The 21038-nt window shown below is 45.9% G+C and overlaps 1 protein-coding gene across 8 annotated transcripts; it reads right to left on the bottom strand.

The window, feature by feature from the left end:
- Positions 1–3260: 3260 nt before the first annotated feature.
- Positions 3261–20938, bottom strand: BPGM (bisphosphoglycerate mutase). Of its 8 annotated transcripts, XM_083818365.1 has the most exons (5): positions 20776–20910; positions 20485–20576; positions 14568–15223; positions 7053–7323; positions 6225–6377 (listed from the first exon to the last, which is right to left on the bottom strand). In XM_083818365.1, the coding sequence occupies exons 3-5, from the start codon at positions 15166–15168 to the stop codon at positions 6365–6367; spliced, it is 885 nt and encodes a 294-aa protein (XP_083674491.1). In that variant the 5' UTR covers positions 15169–15223; positions 20485–20576; positions 20776–20910; the 3' UTR covers positions 6225–6364. The 8 variants fall into 8 exon arrangements, with proteins under 8 accessions (XP_083674492.1, XP_083674498.1, XP_083674494.1 ...); XM_083818366.1 differs by lacking the exon at positions 7053–7323 and having other exon boundaries at positions 3261–6377; positions 20776–20915; XM_083818368.1 differs by lacking the exons at positions 7053–7323; positions 20485–20576 and adding an exon at positions 12733–12788 and having other exon boundaries at positions 6212–6377; positions 20776–20908.
- Between the last annotated feature and the right edge of the window lie 100 nt (positions 20939–21038).

Genomic DNA, 21038 nt, shown 5'->3' with positions numbered 1-21038 from the left:
AAAAAACAAAGCTTGCGAGTTCTGTATCACACTAAGAAGCACTTTTCCACGCTAACATGATGCAGAAGGATGCAATATTGTGGCCTGCAGTACAAGAGTGGGAATTAGCTTTGCTGAGGGCTTTCTACCAGCTACAACTACAGACTCATCCTGCCTAGGCTTGTCATATCTGTCAACATGATCCTTTGGAAAATGAGGACAAGAGTGTCTGGAATCAAATCTATGAAACATACTGCACCCTCCAATTTTTATTTTTAAGGTATTTGGCACCTGCTCATTGCTGAGCTTCCTTTCTCATGCAACAGTGACCTCCCCCACCTCTCCTGACACAGGAAAAGATATTAATATATTAGTATATTAATGATATGTTAATACTAGATCTATTAATACTATGATAATACTATCACTGACTGAGATCGTGTGGTTTGTTGGTTTTTTCTGGGGGGAGAGGTGCGGGAGTGGTGTGTTACAGGCCTGCAAATACCCACCTTGCTCTTGTTGAATTTATCTAGTCCACTGAAGCTGCTGATGCAAGAAGTAGGGCTAATCATCAATTTGTACAAGCAACCTAGATGATTGCAATTAATTGCACACCAGAACTAAGCCACCTTTGCACCATTTGTTAGACTTCAGGGTGTTGGCAAAGCCAGAAGATGCTGCCTTTCAAGAGAGGTTGAATATCCCCTTTGCTCTCCCTACAAGCATGTAGAATTAGTGCAGAGTTGCTGCTGCTGCTTTCCCCACACACTTACCACAATGCACTTGCTCCACCTGTTGTCCACTTGCATTTCTGCACATCCATCTATGATTGTAATCAGTGTAAGAGCAATTACTTCGTCTTCAGGGATAGTTATGGATCTTGACACCTGCTTGCTCACTCCTAGCTTAGCCAGTACCACTGCCTCCTGTAGAGATCCCAGAAAGCACAACCTGCAGCTAGGAACAGCCAGACAGTCGCAGATGTGAGCTGTATAGAGAACTAGCTCAGCTTTAACTACAGCACTGCATGAGCACACAATGACCAGGAGACTGACAGGTGTCTGTCAGAAAATATGACTTTATGAGGCAACTCCTCAAAGCACCCCCGGTTTAGCGGATGAGATTAATGGCAAACACATGATCTTCCCTTCCAGCACTACTGCTTCTGCTAGGTTAGGAGCAGGAACAAGGACGCTTCCACTTCACAGCTTTGGCAGCAGCAGGGTCCCCCACAATGTTCAGTTGTGCTGCTTGATCCTAACAGCAAGAAGTGACTGACAGGGAAGGTTGCACTTCAGCATTTGCTGCCACTGGGGCTCAGACTTTCTCTACAAGAGAGAGTTTTCTCATCCAGTTAATACATACTAGTACTTTTCTTTCATGCAAGTGCCAGACAAAAAGCACAGAAAAGCTGATGTACAATGTTGAGTGAGCTGGAAGAAAAAAACAAAGTGATATTATGGTAGACAGGATCTCTAATGCCAGAGATCCCCACAGCCACTTCCCCTGGAGTCTGACAATTGCTGTATCTACATTGCCATGAGAGTTGTGGTCAATACCTCCTTTCAAAACCAGCAAGCAGACATGATCTTCAGGCCACTTTATTACTGCAAGCTCAGCTTTACAGCACAGCAGTATCTACAGCACAGCAGTATCTACAGTCTGGCATCTGCTGCCCTCCCCCGCTCTGTCAGCATAACTTGAAGAGCAAGAATAGAGCCTCTTCCTCCTCCCTGCTTCCTTCTGGGGGGTGGGAGACACAACAGGACTGCTAAATTCTGCTGGAACAGCCCTGAGAAGGCCTGGGAGCTAAATAAGTTCTTACACTCCTGTCACAGACAGCCTGCCAAAAGGACACTGAAGTTGTCACGTAATGTGAAAGTCAAGCTCCCTTTTGCATTCATCCCTAGAACCTTTGGCCACTATAACAGAAGGAAAACGCAGCACTCCCTGTTTTACACAGCTCTCAAGGGGAAAGGCTTACTTCTCCCCAAACCTCAGCAGTGCCCATGTGAATCCCTGGGGTTTGTTTCCACCATAGCTCAGAGCTTTGAGCAGCAGCAGCACTGTTGACACCACAGGTGTTTTGTTTTTTTTTTTTGCTGCTGGTGGGAATTTAAGGCTGAGGAAAGGTTGTGGCCAACACAGAAGACAGACAAAGCAATTGCCAAGTGCCATTTGTTGTGAACTTTGCTAGGTGGCAGCTCTGAAACAAAATGACAGCAAACTTGGGGAGGCAGAACTGGATTGGTTTGGCATTCAGTTCTCATCAATGCCAGAGACTAAAAAAAGCTGTGTAAATTTTGAAAACGTGACTGAACAGGCTGTCTCCTCACTCTGTGCAGACTCCAAGTTGGCCACAGCAACTCTTTCACACTCTAACTTTGAATAAGAAGGCAGGTAGGACTCAGCCAAGCCAGTCTTTAGATATAGTCTTTTCCCAACACAGGAAAGAGCAGGCATAACTCAGGAAGAGTTTGAGGTATAAGTAAGGCAGAGTTTAACCAAGGCAGAGCAAAGTACAAAAGGTGATTGGTGTGGAGGGCAAAGGATGTGGGGAATCTGTTTTAACATCCATACACATTCAATTAGTTGGCAGCACTACCACACCAACTCAAAAACATTAAATAGCAGTATGCAAATAGCTGACAGGTTTGCTCTATTCCCCACTCTTAATACCATCCTAAGACTAGCTTTTAAAAGGTCATTTTCTTCAGTACACTTCTGCTTTAAGCCACAGCTGCATCTTCCCCATTTCTACCTGAATGTTCCACCTGTGAGGCCTCTACTGCCTCCCAGTGCAATACATAAGGCCTTCCACATGAAGATCAACAGCAGATCAAAGCAGCCCCCTGCACTTTTCACTGGAGTCAGAACTGTGCTTGACATCAGTCTTTTGGAGAGTCAAGGAGCTGGCTTCATGTCCAGAAGCTACAATTTTAGGCACACCATCAAATAATAGTGATTACAAAAAGCAAACATGGACAGTGAACATTTGTTTCGCTCCAGTGCTCTGGAACTAATTATGTTTAACTTGCTATTCCTATGCAAATGTCCCCATCGTTTCAAACAGGTATGTGTTCCCTTCCAGACAGACTTCTTCACACATAAAGATGAGGCAGTGTTTGCTTTAACTATTTTTATCCAACTGACCGCATGATATGGGATCAAGTACTGCTTGATATGAGCTCCAGGCCCCTGAAGGTCACAGCTTTATTTACCTATCCATCCTAGAAAGGTGGCAAAGTGGAAGGCATTAGAAGAAAGAGACTGAATCAAAGTTAAGTTCTATTTCAGGTGAATTTATTGAGTTATAGAGAACCTCTCAGCTCTACCATATTTACAAAAGGTTTTCAAAAGTTATTCTACAGCTATTACTGCTATTGAACCACAAGTTAAAAATACATAAGTAAATCCAATCAACCACATCCATGGCATCCATTGCAGTGACACTGGTTACCTCTACAGGACTTCAAGGCGTACTCAAACATGCAGAAGAGTGTTTTCCAACCACTGATTTATAAAGCCAGCAGCAGCAAGATTCTCAGTTCTTCTAATGTAGCTATGCCTGAAGAGCAGGCATCCTTCCTGATGCAACTGTTGAAAGCTGGTTTCTTTTCAATACAGATGTTTTATGAATCAAATTTAATTACAAGGCTATTCAGAAACAAGTACTACAAGGTGTTAAAATAATCTTAAAGAGTACAATGAAATCCCCAGTTGGTTCCACCTGATACTTTTGGGAGGTGGTATTGCTGCCAGATGTACATGTAAAATCCTGGCATCACAACCAAAGCAAATGAAGTTCAACCTCCCAGGGCACTATCACTATTCCTGTCTTGATAAGCACTGCAGAAACAGTGCTACCTGAAAACATCACTGTTCTTCTCTTACCACCCATGGATCTGGAAAGGCTGTTTTCAATCAACTACATCCAGCTGCAGAAATAAATATAAATGCTCTTCACAATGATCCACCTTCCCATTCCCCAGTGCACTCTCAGAGAAGATCAAACATCAATGCTCTCTTCTGTTAGAGAATGTCCCAGTTCAGCTGACTTTGTTTTCACATATACTCCCAGCTGTTTCAAGCCCTCAAGAAGTCCTACATTACAATACCACAATGCCAAAAGGATACAGGCACTCACAGCCATGCTCTGTAAGCTCACACATCCTGATGTATGCAGTTCCCACTGATGACACGGGGCTAGGTTTGCCTTGGTAATGATTCTACAAGGAATTTCACTTGGTAAAAAGATTTCATACATTATTGAATGTTTGGGGAAACATTCATCACTTCAGTGCCAGTGGTCCTCCCACATGGCATTGACAGGTGAATGTTTTCTGATCAACAATGCAGCTCTACAACACTGACTCAAAGTATCAATTAAGATGAGTAACTATGCACAGAAAGCTAAAAACCCAGAAAGAAGTCAACCAGTGTCACAAATCTAGTAGCAGGAAAGCTGCTAACAGGGTTTCAGAGAAAAAATGAATATCCTGACTTGTACAAAAAAAGGCAACCTACCAGCTTTATGTTCATTGCCATCTTTATGTTTAAGAAGAAACAAGTAGTTTGTTCCTATTGCAAGGGCTACAAAATAAAACAAGTGAAGCCCAAGCATTGTTCAGGTAAGAGAAGCTACAATCTAGCCAAGAAGTCTTCCATGGAGTACACGCTACGCTAAGGTGAGCTGGTATCTGATCCAGAAAGGCTCCCTCCATATAGCAGGGAGATTGTTAGAAGCACAACACCATCACACTGCTCTCCTCAAAGAGCAGGAGCATCTTCACACTTACAAAGCAAGCTACAAAACTGCTCACTACAAAGGAGCTACTCTAGGATTTCTAAAGTGGTTATACCATCATACCAAAGAAATTCTCATCAGCTTCTTGGATTTGTAGCTGGGCCATGCTGAGGACACATTCAGCTCATACTGCATATACAAGTGCCACCCATGCTGGTAACTGAGATCAGAATTCAGATGCTCAAATGTTGAGACATTGACTCAGACCTAAATATAAGTAACAATAGTTTCACGTTTGCAAGTGAAACCAGAACTACCCTGCCTGAACGCTGTACTACACCCAACAACAGTGAACCGCTCACACCTAGCACCAAGCAAAGAAGCAAGGTCACTGTAGGAATCCAGCTACGACTGTGAGGAAAGCTTCATAAGAAACTACTTCCAAGCACTGCAGCATAACCTTCCCTGCTAAGCTTGATAGCTGTATGAGCTGCCCACAGTAACACACCTTACACATCATACCCATCACATCCTGCCCTCCAGAGAAATCAGTACAAACAATGCCACAGCTGTATCACTATGGGACAGATTTATCTGTTCCTTGCAACTCAGGAAAGTTTGGAGAGGGGTTTCATACATGAAGTTTCACTGAGGTAAACATGAATCATTCTAACTGATCAAGTCTCTAGTACATGTTATTTATGTTTCAAAGCTATTCAGGTTGCTCATTAAGGACTAAGTTATCATTTAAACATAGAGCAGGAAAACTTGTACTTAGTCTGTGGTTAGTCTGAGTTGAATCTCATTACTGCCATCTGCAAAATGCAGTCATGCTAGGCTTTACAAAGTTGGTGAAAGAGGGATATCTTCTAGATTCCTCAAAAAATTGAAGCATAGTGTAGTAAGGAGAATTGTGATAGCTCTAACGGTCCAAACACCATTACAAAATTCACCTCTGGACCCTGAACAGGCCTTGGGAGACCTCCAAAGGAAAGAGAGTTGAAAGTGTTCTGAAGGACTGCCACAGCCATTGACAAAGAATCATACTGGGTTACTGTTACTTGACACCACTCTGTCAGTGAAGTGTTAGTGCCTGTAACAACCTGGACTTAATTAGTCCAATAAGCTGGTGCTGTACAGCGCTTTTCCCCTTAACAGATCAGCTCTAGTTATGGGTAGATGGCAATATCATATTAGGGGGCCTTCCTCAATTCTAGAACTAGGGCAGACTGCCCCACAAGTTTCCATTACCCAAATGATCTCTTGATTTCATTTTTCAGTATCTATAACCTCATGTTGAGATTTCAATTCCAGTTTCTGAAAGGCAGACGGTTCATCTGCCAACCTGAGACTCAATTATCTCTTCCAATTACTTAGTGCTTGAAATTGAGACTTTCACACAGTGCAACCTAGCAGTCATACAGAAGTCACTACCATACACTTTGAAAATAATTGTGTTCATCAGTAGGATTTTACTTCTCAGTAGATTTTACTTTCCCTTGATCTTCCACTTTTTTGATGGCAGCTTGGATAGCTTCCTGATCACCAAGAAACTGGTGAGGGCCCAGGGGATGCAGATTCTCATCAAGTTCGAGAAGTATGGGCACACCAGTGGGGAGAGTAACATTCATGATGTCCTCATCGGAAATGCCTGCCAAAGAAAAAAACAGTTACAGCTAGTGAACACGTTCCTAATTGCATATGTGCTCAGCCTTATTTCCAATATTAACCCGTCTTAAAACGATCAAGAACTGTTTCCAGCCTCCAGCAGCACCAGCAGCTGCTGAAGGGTCAATTCCCAGCTAGACCCCAGCTTGGTTAGCATTTTAAGAACAGCTACAGGAGGGAATTTCTGACAAGCCAAAGACAATTACCTCGTTTTCTCATCTACATGTGAACTGAACAGGAAGAAACTGCCCTTTAATATATGGCACTGGGGACACAGGCTCTCCTCTACATCTTCACAATTCATACACCACAGTTGGAGAGATTATAGTCTACATGTTATTCCAACATAAAGCCCTCTGATAATTAACCAATACAGCTATCTTTAAAGACACAGGATACAGTTAGTTTGCATGAGAAGCCGTTGGAGAATTTAGGAGAAAATCTTAAATCAGTATTTAAGTCTCCCAGTGTAGGGATCACTGCTCACACCTGATTTCTCAAAAGCATGCTTATGACTGTTTGACTACAGTATTACCACCAGAATTACCAGATCAGGATACCCATTTCCACTTTCATATGAAGGAAAGAGGAAGAGAAGGAAGTCAAATTATACAACTTAATGAAACAGAAATGCAGGAAAACTAAAGATAAGATATACCTGTGGAGAAAACTCCATGCGTTTTCTGGGGCTCCAATCTCAATGAAACCTCTGATTATGTTGACATCAAGCACAAGTCTAAAGCATCCAAGTGAATTTTGAGACCAAGCCTCTAGTAAAATTTTAAAGAGTTTAAATGTTTGCATTAAAGAGAAATGACTGTAGACATTGCTCCTGATGACATCAACTTTCTTCTGTCCAGAATTGAAGAATATCAGTATTTCCCCTTCCATCTCTGCTTTAAGAAGCACTTGAGGTCTCAGCCTGCCTGCTGTTGAGAAGTAGGACACCTTCAAGTAATTCATGCTTACAAAAAGCACACAGGCTTCTAAAAAACAATGACTCCATATAAACTAAAGGACAAGAAAACATTCTCTTGAGCAGCTGACAAAACAGGTGGCTCTCTGAACACATGGGTGTAAATTTACCAGTAATTTTCACATTAAGTAAAAGAGCAGAGCCAACACATTAAGAGAAAAACAAAATCTAGCCACTCAGCAACAGTGGTATGACAGCAGGTCAGAAAAAACAAGTAATCAGGAGGTGACAATCATTTTACACCACCACCCTGAGACTACACAAAACTTTTGCAGTGACCTGTTCTTGTTTTGGTTAGACCAAGCACTTAGTTTAGCTGCAGATCAGCTGTTTCAGAAGGAAATGGAGCAAGAAACAGATAAACCCTTGCAAAAAGCTCCTTGTTTTGTATTGAGCCATCAGTTCATCAAGAAAGTCACATACTCTGCCAGTTGAATCGATCCCTGTATACAAGGGTAAATTCACCTGTTATAAGGAGCAGAATCCCAGGCCTACATAACAGCACCAAGGAGCATCTACAGTTTTGTAACCATGCGCAATGGGAAAGTCCATTTACCAGGCACAAGCATTTTGCTCAAGGACTTTGGTTTGCAAAACAAGCAGCCAAGCTGTCTGAGATCTTATTTTCAGGATTCTTAAACACAGATTTTAACATATGTCACCATGTATCCACACAAAAAATCTGGCCCTAGGAAGTGTTCTGCCCACCTCTCATTCAGCCTCCCAGACTAAACCATCCAGATTTAAACAAAGCAGATGAAGTCATATAGGAGAATTTAGGCAAACCACAATGCGGTCAGCTGCCAGGATATTTAAAGGTTTCCTCTAAATCTGGATTAAATAAAAGTGGCTGTTGCTACACAGACTCAGAAATGCATTTTACCTTTGTAGCAAACACAGCGACCACACCAGAGACAACTAGTATGGATGTACAAATAAGAAGTACAGCCTGGGATAAACAAGTTGTGGCAAGAATGTTGGCTTTCTCACTGGGATTTTTCCTCCAGTGGAAGCATTGCCTCACGGGCAGAAGGCTGGAGCTCTGGGTTGAGACGGATGAAAAGCCTAAAGAACCAATAGTGTCCTGCTGCTTTATTTCAGCATTGTTACTCTATTTGTATAGCACTTCTGCCCAGCCAGAGAGATGTTGATCAGGCTTGACACAAGCAAGCAAAATGCCCAGAGAACACCCCCTAGCAGGCTAGGAAGACAGTAAGAGATCACATCTTACACTCTGGCCATTCCAAGAGCAAGCTAAACTGCTATCTGGTTACTTCATGTGCTTTAACTATAGCACAGTGACCTTTTCCTGCATTTCACTTGACCTGGCCTGTGTTACAACTGCATCCAATCTCATACACGAAGAAGAGTGAAGTGAGGACAAGAATTCAACTGCTGGCTACAAGGTGCAACAGGAAATGAGACCACTGAAGCAACAACACTCTTCCCTCTAGTGTAATACTAAAGCCTAAGTATCCTTCAGCAGGGCTGAGTCCATGCTGCTGGAAGCAGATTTTCCCCCAAAGAGGTTTAATCATTCCTAAGGAAGTAATCATGAGAACAAACACTACCAAAGTACTCAGGGAGCCTTCTTTAGGACCCCAGATAAAATGCTGACTGGTCAACTGCATTTTTCAAGTGGACATTCTCCATGTTCTCTTGAGCACCTCTTAAACATTGGTTCTTTATTAGCTGTACAGCAGGAAGCAATTAGGTACATGATCATAAGAATTTGTTACAGCACTTAAAGATTTGACAAATGTCACATTCAGAGCTATTCCAGCTCACTTAAACTTCATTTAACTGAACTGGATGACCAAACAGGCTGCTACTTTAAGGTGTGAAGTACACAGGGGGAGACTTCCATTGGTAGACAGTCCTTCAGTATTAACTTCACAGATCTACTACAAAGTACATTTCTCCACAAATCTCTTCGAGCTTCAAAGTTCACTTCTATCTTGTAGCTCTGAAGTACTAGCACTCTGGCAAGTCCTGCAGAGGCAAACCCCATGGGGCTTAAGTTAAAGCACCTACAGCCAACTCCCACAAGAGATGGTTCAGCTTCTCCCACCCTCCCTCCCTCCCTGCATGTTCTTCCCTAGTCTTCCTCCCATTCTTATGGTCAGAGCAACAAAAGAAGCACAACATAGTTTGAAGAGCTGGTCAAAGACCTTGACTAGAAGTTGGCTGAATGGCTGAGCTCTGAGGGTGGAGACCAGTGGTCTAAAGACTAATTGATGACCAGTAACTAATGGTGTACCCCCAGGATGGGTCCAGGCCTGTTCAACATCAGTAATAATCTGGATGATGGGGCAAAAAATGTACCACCAGATGACAAAACCTGAAGGAGCAGCTGATAAACCAGAAGGTCTTGTTGCCACCCAGAGGAACCTCAACAGACTGAAGTGGGCCAGCAGAAGCTCGTCGAGTCCCACAAGGAGAAGTGCAGAGCCCTGCCCCTGGGCAGGAACAGCCCCAGGCACCAGGACATGCTGGGGGCCGCCCAGCTGGAAAGCAGCTTGGCAGAAGAGGGCCTGGGGGTCCTGGTGGGCACCAACTGAACATGAGCCAGCAACGTGCCCTTGGCTAACACTAAGCTGGGCTGCATTAGGCAGAGCATTGCCAGCAGGTCAGGGAGGTGATCCTTCTCTACTCAGCACTGGTGAGGCCACACACAGTTCACTGCTAGGCTACCCAGCACAAGACACATGGAGATACTGGAGAGAGTCCAAGGAAGGGCCACAGATATGGTTAAAGGACTGAAGAATCCCGTCTCTCCTCTGATGGATGGAAGAGAGTGGTGCAACTATTTAGCCTGGAGAACAGAAGGCTCAGAGAGGATCTTATTGACATACATAAACACCTGAAGGGAGGGTGTAAAGACAGAGCCAGGCTCTTTTCAGTGGTGCCCAGCGCCAGGACACTGAAGGTTGTCTGAACACTGGGAAGCATTTTACTGTGCAGGTGCTGGAACACTGGCACAGGTTGCCCAGAGAGGCTGTGGAGTCCCCCTCCTTGGAAATCTTCAAAAGCCACGTACATGTGGCCCTGGGCAGCCTGCTGTAGGTACCCCTGCTTGAGCAGGGGGCTGGACCAGATGACTTTCAGGGTCCCTTGCAACTCAAGCCATTCCGTGAACATCTTTTGATAACAGCAACACCCCTCCTTCCTTGCTTGTTAGCTACACTTGAGGACAGATGATTCATCTAGCAGATGAAAATTCATCTACAATGGGATTGCTCTAGAACTGCTTTGTATTTGAGATCCAGATCAGGTCCTTGCATCCTTCCCACAATCTTAATGAAAATATTGAAGCTTTAGTCTAAAGTTAAATACCCAGGACCTGATGCTGCCCTCCTTAAAGGGGTGCCAGCCGCATGCAGGCTGACAGAGGACCTAGCTTCAGTGAAGTAGCAGAAGTAGGTTGTGTTATAATCTAGCTCTTGATCTTTACAGGATCTAATCTCACTGTGCAGACTTGGGGAACAAGAGGTGGGCTACTACCATTGCTGCAGCATATTATCGACATGTTTCACCCTTACATCTGCCAAGCTTTTCTCCTATGTCATTACAAAATGAGATCCTGATCATGGCCTGAATTTGACAGGGGTCATTACTGAGGCCAATCCCATGAGATAGATCCATGTTTTTTCTTACACTACAGTACTCTCATGCAGTAGAGGAGTCACAGCCTGCCTTAAACTCCTCAAGCAGTCACAGATTAGATCTGATACCAACAGCATTAGCTGCCAGCTATGCCATTAGGGTGAAAAAGGCCCACAGTCCTTCAGCAGTGACCCAGGCCACACTACCACAGCCAGGAACTCACAGCAACACTGTGACCAACAATTCTGAGCATGCAACTCTGGAGCCTACCAGCATACACCTTGTTCTTGGACAGGGCTTTGGCAAAAGACCCCATCTCTGGCTGAAGCACTGTTCAGAGTCCCTCAAGCAAGAGGCCTGATACACTAATATTACTGCCTTTCTGTCAGGTAGTGCGCTATGATGAACTCTTCCCTTTACTAGCCTAAGTTTGTGGAAAAGATCACCACCTTCTCACAAGTGTGCCCCAAACCAGTCTGCTCAAGAAGACGTGACTCCACAGGTCCTCCTCACACTCCAGCTTTGGAAGTCACTAACAACTGGTCTCCGAAGCCATGCCCTCGCAGCTCCAGATCTGGGTCAGGCTGTTCCAACCTTCCTGTACTACCCACAGGCACTTGCCACGCTCTTCCCTGAGCAGACTCAGCCACCAGCAGGGCAGAAAGCTACCCACTCCTTGCTGGTTTTGCCAGTTTAGAGGCAAAGCTAACTCAAAAGTGCCCAACAAGCTCACAAGAAAAACAGGAGCACAGCCAGAGAGTGGGATGATGCCACTCCTTTGCCAACTTAATTGGCAATGATTACTAGCATCATCACACAGATCACCTGCAGATGATGCAAAGATGAATATTCTGAAAGGACTAGACAAGCCTAGTTACTGCGACTGGGATCTGTCACCAATGCTGTATCTTTGTGACACATCACAGCCATGTGTCTGTCTCCTTGGTGGCATTTATATTCACAGGGCTTTTACCTACAAGGACCACTGCCCAGCATCCTCACCGGAGGCCACCAGCACCCTCTGGGAGAGGTCACTCAGCCCACAGGGACCAAACAGCAAGCTCTGAGAGCAGCTGCTGTTTCTGATCCGAGTGCATACAACATGACCATCCAGTTGCCTTTTTTTTTGTTAAATACTGTTTTCAGCAAGGCTACAGCAATTTTACTTTTAAATATCACATGGAAACTGTGACAGATCCCACAGACATCTCACTTACCCTACTGAGGTCTACCCTGAGCACTGAGAAAACAAACAAAGTCCAAACCTACAATCAAAGTCTTGTTCGCCTGACATTCCGCTGCTCTGATGATTTTTGTGTGCAAGTGGAAAACAGACGCTTTTTCAATTAACAAAAACATTCTGATTCAGGAAACTGAATGCCTGTTTTGAAAAAAACACTTTGAAATAGGGACTTCAAGGATAACTTGCAAAACCTTTGAGAAAAGACATGAAGTTTCACCTCAAAACAACTGGAATTATTTCATCAACTCAAATTGAGTGAAAATATTTATTGCCATTTAAAGCTTGAGCTACAGCTTCCACAATTAACTTGTTACTAAGATACCCAAGCAGTCATTTATGACTGCTGCTTGAAGAATTTGAAGCCCCTTTCCTCAGTGCCCCAAAAACAAAGCTCCAGTGAAGACAAAGGAGCCTAGGCACTTCCCACAGGTGTAAGACAGTTTGTTATAAAAAGCCCCCACAAAATAAAGCCCACTCCACAATGGGTGCTACAAGTACAGCAGGCTAACAAACTTTAAAGACTGTTGGATGAGGTCCAGCTCCAGCAAGGCTCCAGAGCAGCTCACAACCTTTCAGGAGAAAAAAGAGAAAAATCATGAAAACAGACAAGGCATCTCTTATCTAACTAGACATAGATTGGAGATAGGCAAAAATGCAGGTGGCAATATCGGGTCTTAAAGGTCTGCTCACGCCACCCTTCAGGACAGCTCTGCAGCAATCCAGATCCCCACTGCTTAGGGCAGAGAAGAGCCAGCACATCTCTTGCAATTGCTCCTGTGTGGGAGCTGAGGTAGCTGATAGACAGTCCTTGGTGAAGAGAACTAGATCCTCTGCCAAGGATTCCTCACATTTAACTATGCAGGCATGCACTGGGAGGGATGAGGTATGGTCCATACAGAAAAGTCTGCTTTGTTTGGTTGTTTTCTCCTTTGCAGTTGTAATGTGGGCAGCTCTTAAGGAATTGCACCTAATTTAGGATGTCCACAGAAAAGCTTTGCAGCTGGCTCTAACCTACTACTCTCACTGATCTCAATGAGAAAAGGAAACCAGGCACATTTTAAAATAACCTTTACCAGTTGCTGATGCTGTCCTCTCTAGTTTAGGTACGTAACTGCATGAAGAGTTGCCCAGGGTTTCCGCAGAAAGTGGCATCTCACACCTAGACAGCTTGGCCAGCATGGCTTCCTGCACTGCTTCAGTTCTTAGGGGGCAGGGCGGGGACACTGGTTGGGAGTCCTCCTGTCCCTTTATCCCCTCTATTTTTAAATCATTTCACATATGGACAGCCATCCTGACCACATCAGTGGAACCAGCTGAACCAGCCTTCCTCCTGCATCCGAGGGATCTGTACCCCAGACAGAATTCACTGCCTCCGTAGTTCTGGAAGCCACCTGGGTGTGCTTATCCTCTGGGCTTTTGACTCCCACTACAGCATCAGCTGCACTGACTGTTCCAGCATGCCTGCATGCAAAACATGCCTTACAGAGTCAGAGCTATGAAGGTACATGGAATTTAGAGCTAGAGAAAACTGAGTGGGCACAATCCAGTTTGCAAATATTCAGTTATATCCCTAGCAGACTGCTCTCATGCACACGGTAGTCGCTAAATTCTACGCTGCCCATAGAGAAATACATACACTTCCTTCCAGTTCAGGTTTGCTTATACTAGAAGCCATGTTATTATAAAGAGGTGGGAGAGAAGGAATAATCTAGCAAAAAATAAATCACTTTCTTTCCAGGTCCCAAATAATCAACCTTATGCTAAGCTACTAGCTTAGCTGTTGACTGGCAGGCATTTTCTATATCTGGAAATATTACAGTACATTCATAAGCTTTAGCAAGTACCTACTTCCTACGGAACTCCCTGTCACAGAAGCTTTTAAGAATCACCAGGATTGAATCCTTAGAAGAAGGAACACCACAATAAAGTCAAGAACACATCCTGCAACACAAGACAGCTTTTTTCACCATGTTAAAGCAATGCTTGTTTAATAAACAGATTATGACTTCAACCCTTCTGGCAAAACAGCTGAATAAATGCAAAAAACAGTCTGAAGAGTTTGTCTAGACTAACCACAAAGTTAGTCTGAATACACTTGTTTAAAATGAGCAGCGAAAAGAGAGGGAAGTGCAGCGCTCTTCAACTATGTTAACCCAACTGATTCTTCCCCACCTCTCTTCAGCCCCTAGTTTGAGTCCTGTTCCAGCAGGTGAACTTTTCACTCTCCTTGTAGACCACAGACATTAAACGTTACATTGTCCAGACGAGCAATACACTACAGAGAAAAATGCAGAACTCCATGCAGGTGTGTAAGGGGAAGAGGGGAAGGCTAAGAGGAAGACCCTTACCTTCCACGTGCTTGAGCAGTGCCCTGCTGCTGTTGCCGTGAGCAGATATAAGGATCATTTTGCCACTTTTGAGTTCTGGCACTATCTTTTCATTCCAGTAGGGAAGGAGTCTATCAAGCACATCTTTCAGACTTTCAGCCTTCGGAAGATTATCCTGGGAGACATCACCACATTTATACCGGCGGTCATTGTAGATCTCTTCATAGTAGGGATGAGATTCAGTTATGGGAGGTGGGGTAACATCATAGCTTCTCCTCCAGATTTTCACTTGCTCTTCCCCATGATTCAGAGCCATCTCTGCTCTGTTGAGACCAATCAGCGCACCATAGTGGCGCTCATTCAGTCGCCATGAGCTCTGAATGGGGACCCACTCCTGGCCCATCTCTTCCAGAATCAGCCATGCAGTCTGGATGGAGCGCCTGAGTACAGAGGTGAAGACAAGGTCAAACTCAAAGCCCAGGGCTTTAAGGTGTTTGCCGCAGTTCTGAGCTTCCCTTATCCCATCACTGCTCAGCTTCTGGTCCACCCAGCTGCAGAAGCGATTCTCCTTGTTCCAGGCTCCTTCCCCATGTCTTAGGAGAACAAGCTTGTACTTAGCCATGGTGGTTGCAGCTTGGCACAGATGAACACGGGTCTGGCATCTAGCAATGAGGCATCTGGGCATAGATGAGACACAAACACAACCCACAGATAACGCATTACAAGTATCAATATGGCAGCAAAGAGCAGACAACTATCAGGATCAAAACAACCGAAGACTAATGTCTGATGAGTATGTTTTTACCTGTAAGGTCTGCTGGATTTGAATTCCTTTCCACCCTTGCATGTGAGGAAAAGCATCATCCTCCATGCAGCTTGCTGGGACAAGCCCACTTACCCAATTGATTAGTGGTAGATTTGCACAAGGTATTCCTGCCCACGGATTTCCACCAAGTGCTTAAATAGAGCCTCATTCAACAGCAGTGGCTCCCAATCAGAGAAGCAGACCTCACTCTGCGGTGACTCATGAAATTAGGGGCAAGACATGGAGCCAAAGGTTGAGAGCGGCCCAGGCCCACACCAGCTCCAAGGGAATACAGGCACACAGACACCAACTGTGAGACTCAGCAATTGGAGAGAGCCACCACAGAAGCTTATTAGCTTTCTCAAATGAGATTTGACCATAATTATGCTCCACATAACTTGTTTCCTCACATTTTCTCCCCAGCATTCCTCATCTGCTAGTCTCTGCTTTATTTTTCTCCAGGCTACCTCCTCAACCATTCCTCCACACTCAAATGCCGCAAGACAATCCTAGGATGCGATGCACAGCTAGTGAGCCCTCATCTCATGGAGCCCAGAACTCATTTCACAATGTATTCCATCCCTCTGCCTGACTTTAAAGCCCATTTTCCACTTCTGTTCTTACAGGCTAGGATTTATGATTCTACTTTTTCCCCATAGGTAAAATTGGCATTTTGTCTTCAATAAATACAGCTACACATCCATGAGGTCAAACAGCACCTTTCTCTATTTCAGCTGACTATAGAACAGGAATTCTGGGTTGTCTTCCATGGGTGCTAAACTGTGACCTAACTTACGACTGGATTCCCAGAAATTAAATATTTATGTAATATTTATAAATCAGTTGGAGCTGCTTCAGTCACACTCCATGTGGCTCAAATTCAGGCCCATCTGTAGTATGAGTTAAACCCACACAGCCTGGGTTTTGGGAAGCACCCACTACAATATCAGCATTCATTTTTACCAAACACTTTCGAAAAGTATATAGAGAAATTGAATTCATTACAGCCAACATCAAAGTATTGAGGCCAACAGCATCTTAAGCTCTCCTTTACACCCACAATCACAGAAAAATCTAGGTTGGAAAAGACCTTCAAAAGAATCCAGCTACCAGCCTGACCCCATCAAGTCCCATCACTGACCTACACCCCTCACATTAAGACACCTCTTAAATACCTCCAGAAGTGGCAACTCCACTTCCTTGGGCAGTCTGTTCCCATAACTGACCACCCTGTCTGAGGATCTTCCTAATGTCCAGTCTAAATCTCCTCTGGAATAACCCGAGACGGTTTCCTCATGTCCTATCACTTGTCACTTGACAGACCAACACCCTCACTGCAACCTCCATTCAGTAGTTGTAGAGAGTGATGAGGTCTCCCTCTGCCTCCTCTTCTCCAGTTCCCTCAGCCACTCATTAAATCTTGCTTTCTGGTCCCTCAGCAGCACTGAGTACAGAGGAACAGTCACTTCACTGGTCCTGCTGGACACTCCATTGATGATGCAGGCCAGGACAATCTTGGCCTTCTTGGCCACCTGGGCATGCTGCTGGCTCACATTCAGCCAGCTGTTGACCAGCACGCCCAGGTCCTCCTCTGCCATTCTTCCCCAGGCCTGTACCACTGCATCAGGTTAGGACGCAAGTACGGAACCCAGCACAGAGCCTCGCTGAAGGTCCTGTTCTCGGATGTGGCCCATTGATCCAGCCGATCCAGATCCCTCTGCAAAGCCTTCCTGCCCTCAAGCAGATCCACACTCCCACCTAACCTGATGCTGTCTGCAAACTTACCACGGGTGGATTTGGTCCCCTCATGCTTATCATTGAGGAAAGTGTTAAACAAGACTGAGGCCTAGAAAACAGCCCTGGTGAACAGCCATCAGCTGGCTTGAACTCCATTTGCTGTGGCTTTGATTTCTTCACCCTATACACCCATCCAAGCCATACACAGCCAGTTTCTCCAGCAGAGCACTGTAGTAAGTGGTGTCAAATGCTTTCCTACAAGCCAGGTAAACACCACCCACAGCCTTTCCCTCACCTACTAAGCAGGTCATCTTGTCTCAGAAGGAGATCAGGTTAGTCAGGCAGGACCTGCCCTTCATGAACACATGCTGCCTCTTTTTGATCACTCAGTTGTCCCATACATGCCATGCAATGGCATTCGAGATGATCTGCTCCATAACCTTCCCCAGCAATGAGGTCACACTGTAATTCCCTGGATCCTCCTTTCTCGGAGTCACATTTGCTAACTTCCAGTCAACTTGGACCTCCCCAGTTAGCCAGAACTGCTAATAAGTTACTGAAAGAGCCTTGGAAAGCACCTCCACCAGCTCCTTCAGTACCCTTGGATGAATTCCACCCAGCCCCAGACTTAAAAACATTCAAAGATGTAGTAGGTCACCCCATTGGATTATAGGAATTATTACTCATCTCTTTCCCTGTCAGTCTTCCAACTGAGGAGGCTGGGTACCCTGGGAACAACTGGCCTTTCTAATAAAAACTAAGGCAAAAAAAAGCATTAAGTACCCCAACCTTATCTTTCGTCACTAACTTTCCCCTCACATCCAATAAAGTATGGAGATTCTCCTTAATCCTCCTTTTGTTGTTGATATAATAAGAGCATTTAATTGTCTTTTACTGCACTAGCCAAACTGAGTTCCAGCCGGGCTTCAGCCTAATTTTCACCCTGTGCAGCTTGACAATAGTTCTACAGTTCTCCTGTGTTGCCCATCCCTTTTTCCAGAGTACACGAACTTTTTCGTGTTCAGTTCCAGAAGCTCTGTTCAGCCATACTGGTCTTCTCCCCCACCAGCCTGCCTTTTCCCTGACTCCCAACCAGACTCAACCCTTTCATCACCACCACTCAGCTCCACGCAGCCAAGGCATTCCCTAACATACAGGGCTACCCCACCTCCTCTCCTTCCCCATCTCTCCTAAAGAACCCCAAAACACCCACCCCACCTATCTCCAGACAGGCAAGCCATCCCACCACATCTCACTGAGGCCAATGATAGCACAGCCCTGAGACTGAACTAAAACTTCCAGTTCCCCTTATTTCCCTTGCCACATGCATTCAAGCAGAAGCACTTAAGCATGGTTCCTAATGAAACTTTTATTTGATGGAGTGGCTGACATTCCTTTGTGCTGCTCTTCAGGCACTCTGCTGCTGGTCTGACCCCTTCCTTGGCTCTGGGCATCCATTGCTGGCACTGGCATCAAACGACTGAGTCAGTGGATTGAGCCACCTGTGCTCCAGAGGCTCTTAGAGATGCTCCAAGGGCTCTGTAGTCCTCTGTGATATACCTTGGACTGCTTGACGGTGTCGTTGGTGCCCACATTAAAACAACAATGGACAGTGATCTGTGGGTTGTACAAGGCTCAGCAGTCTCTTGGCAACAGCCCTAATAAAAGCCCCATCGGCAAACCTCCTGCAAGTAGGTCAGATCAACAAATAGCCACCCCTGATCCCCGCAGAAGAAAGTTCCCTACTACTATCATCCATCTCCGTTTCTTGGTTGGATGGGTCATTATAGAGTGAACAGACCAAGCTGGCTCAGTCAACACCCACATCTCCCTTGACATGACGGCTCCTCCTCTGCAGTCCAGTGGTTCTGCAAGGGCAGAACATAGGCAACGGGGGAAATCTCTTCCTCCTGCTGCTCTTTGCTGTAACAAGCTTCCATTGCTGTTTTTTTCAGTTTCACTCCCTTCTCTAAGGGCTTGAAGGCAAGTTTCTGACTGAGTTTTCTGCAGATGACACATGGAACCACCTAACTCCCCCTCAGCTTTCCTGATATCGCAGCCTTCTCAGCACCTCCTGCAGGAGGCCCTCTACCCAGAGACACGTTTTGCAGGCAGGTTTGCTGCCCACCCCACCAAAAGGGAAAGGTCTGGGCACTGCCTGCAGTCTGAGCTGCACGCTGCAGCCTGTCTCTCCAGCCGCTCTGTCTGGGTGGAAGTATCAAGCAACTCTGGGGGAGGTGGAGGAAACCCCAGATGGAGCTGCAGCCTTTACCCTCAGTCAAGTGCCCACCACTCTGTCCAGACAACTGTGACCCTGCAAGTGCCAGTAAATACACAGGATGCCACACTTCCCTTGTGCGTGTTTGCGGTCACTAGCACACCCCAGAGCTGCCTATTTTTCAAGTGGTAGCTTTCACAACCCATGCAAGGGTTTCCAGGAGGTCACTCCACTACCCTGGGGCTTCCCCAGCTCAAGAAATCACCCTGGTCCAGCACCCAAACTGACCAGCTCCAGAGCAACATGCCTCACCATGCGAGGAAAGGCCATACATTGCACAAGCACACCATGCAACAGCTTCCAACTACTGGGACAGCTCAAAGGCTTTGTGAAGCTAATGGCTACCAGAGTTTTACATAATATCAGCAGGTGTTGTCTGATAGACAACAGACCGTTGGTAAATACAAGATAAAGTCTGATCTCACAGAGAAGAGGCTTGAGTTTTATGTAGCACAAGGAGCATCTCAGTTTAAATCCCTTGCATGTCCTGCTTTTTCCACTCAGTCATCAATTGCACACTATGCAAAGAAATCAACTTATATTAAGATGTAGCTGTCATGTTCCTATCAGTCAGACATAGTAGTGAACCATACCTTATAAGATACCAGCTTTACAACAAGAACTACAGACAGCACTTCCATCCAGAGCCAAGGTACCTTCTCCAACAGCCCACAGGTACCATTAAAAGTTGCAGCATCCACAGCAAGAGCTAAATAAAACACAGCCCCCTAGAAAGCTGCAAATACCTCTCTGTTCAGATCAACCATATTATCCACAAGAACAAATCAAGTCACTTGCAACATCATGTTAAGATTTAGTACAAAAAAACAAGATCCAACAATAAAGGAGATGCACCTGCTCACACACATTCTTATTCAGGTACTTTGGGTCCGGAAAAAGCAGCTCAGTGAACTTAACAAAGAAAAGCCTTATACAAAGACCTAGGACCATCTGAGGACTATAAACTCCAGCTCAGGAGATTGAGAACTCCTGAAGGATTGAGAATCACCACCCTTCAGAAAGGGCTGGCAGTCACGGGGCTGACTGAACATCAGCAGACTTACGGAAGCGTTTAGCTACACAGCCTGAGAGCGAGGCACAGGAACAACCCTACTCACCTTCCCTACGGCAAAGGGACAGCCCCCACAGATCCCAGCAGACTCGACAGCTGCTCTGCTTTTCACAGGGCCCCCAGGCACCGGGCTGTTGCCTGCAGGAGGAGCACACACCGACCGCTCGCGCAGGGGAGCCACAGGCGGCTATGCCATGCCAGCCACCGCTTGCTTTCGGGGCTGTACGAAAGCAGAGCGCACCCCACGCACGGGGCCGCACCGGAGCCCCCGGCCTGCCCCCTCACGGAGCCCCCCGACCGTTAGCCGCCCCCTCAGGCCGTGTAACGGCCGCCTTACCCGCAGGAGGGAGGTGGGGCAGCGGCCCGCCCGTACCGCCTCAGCCGCGCCCCACAGCAGCACCCCCAACCCCGGCCGCCCTCCTCCCACCGCTGAGCAGTTGCCCCCCGAGCTCTTCTATAAACCCCCGGCGTCCGCGCGCCCGTGACGCCGGGGAGGGAGCGGAGGGCGCGATTGGGCGGCCCGGCGGATGAGCGGCGCCCACAGCCAATCGGAGCGCGCCCGTGGGCGCGGCCGCGGGAGGGCGGGGCGGCGGGGCGGGA

This window comes from Anser anser, assembly GCF_964211835.1.
Source record: "Anser anser genome assembly, chromosome: 1".
Taxonomy (NCBI): Eukaryota; Metazoa; Chordata; class Aves; order Anseriformes; family Anatidae; genus Anser; species Anser anser.
The sequence above is the reverse complement of the archived record's forward strand: the minus strand, read 5'-3'. Positions and strand labels throughout refer to the sequence as shown.

What these genes read in the sequence shown, in the direction of transcription:
- BPGM (XM_083818367.1), bottom strand. Translation starts at nt 15,168, where the DNA reads ATGGCTAAGTACAAGCTTGTTCTCCTAAGACATGGGGAAGGAGCCTGG. An exon ending in ACTGCTCAAGCACGTGGAAG is followed by an intron (nt 7,324 to 14,567) that starts GTAAGGGTCTTC and finishes ACTTCTCAACAG; the next exon opens with CAGGCAGGCTGAGACCTCAA.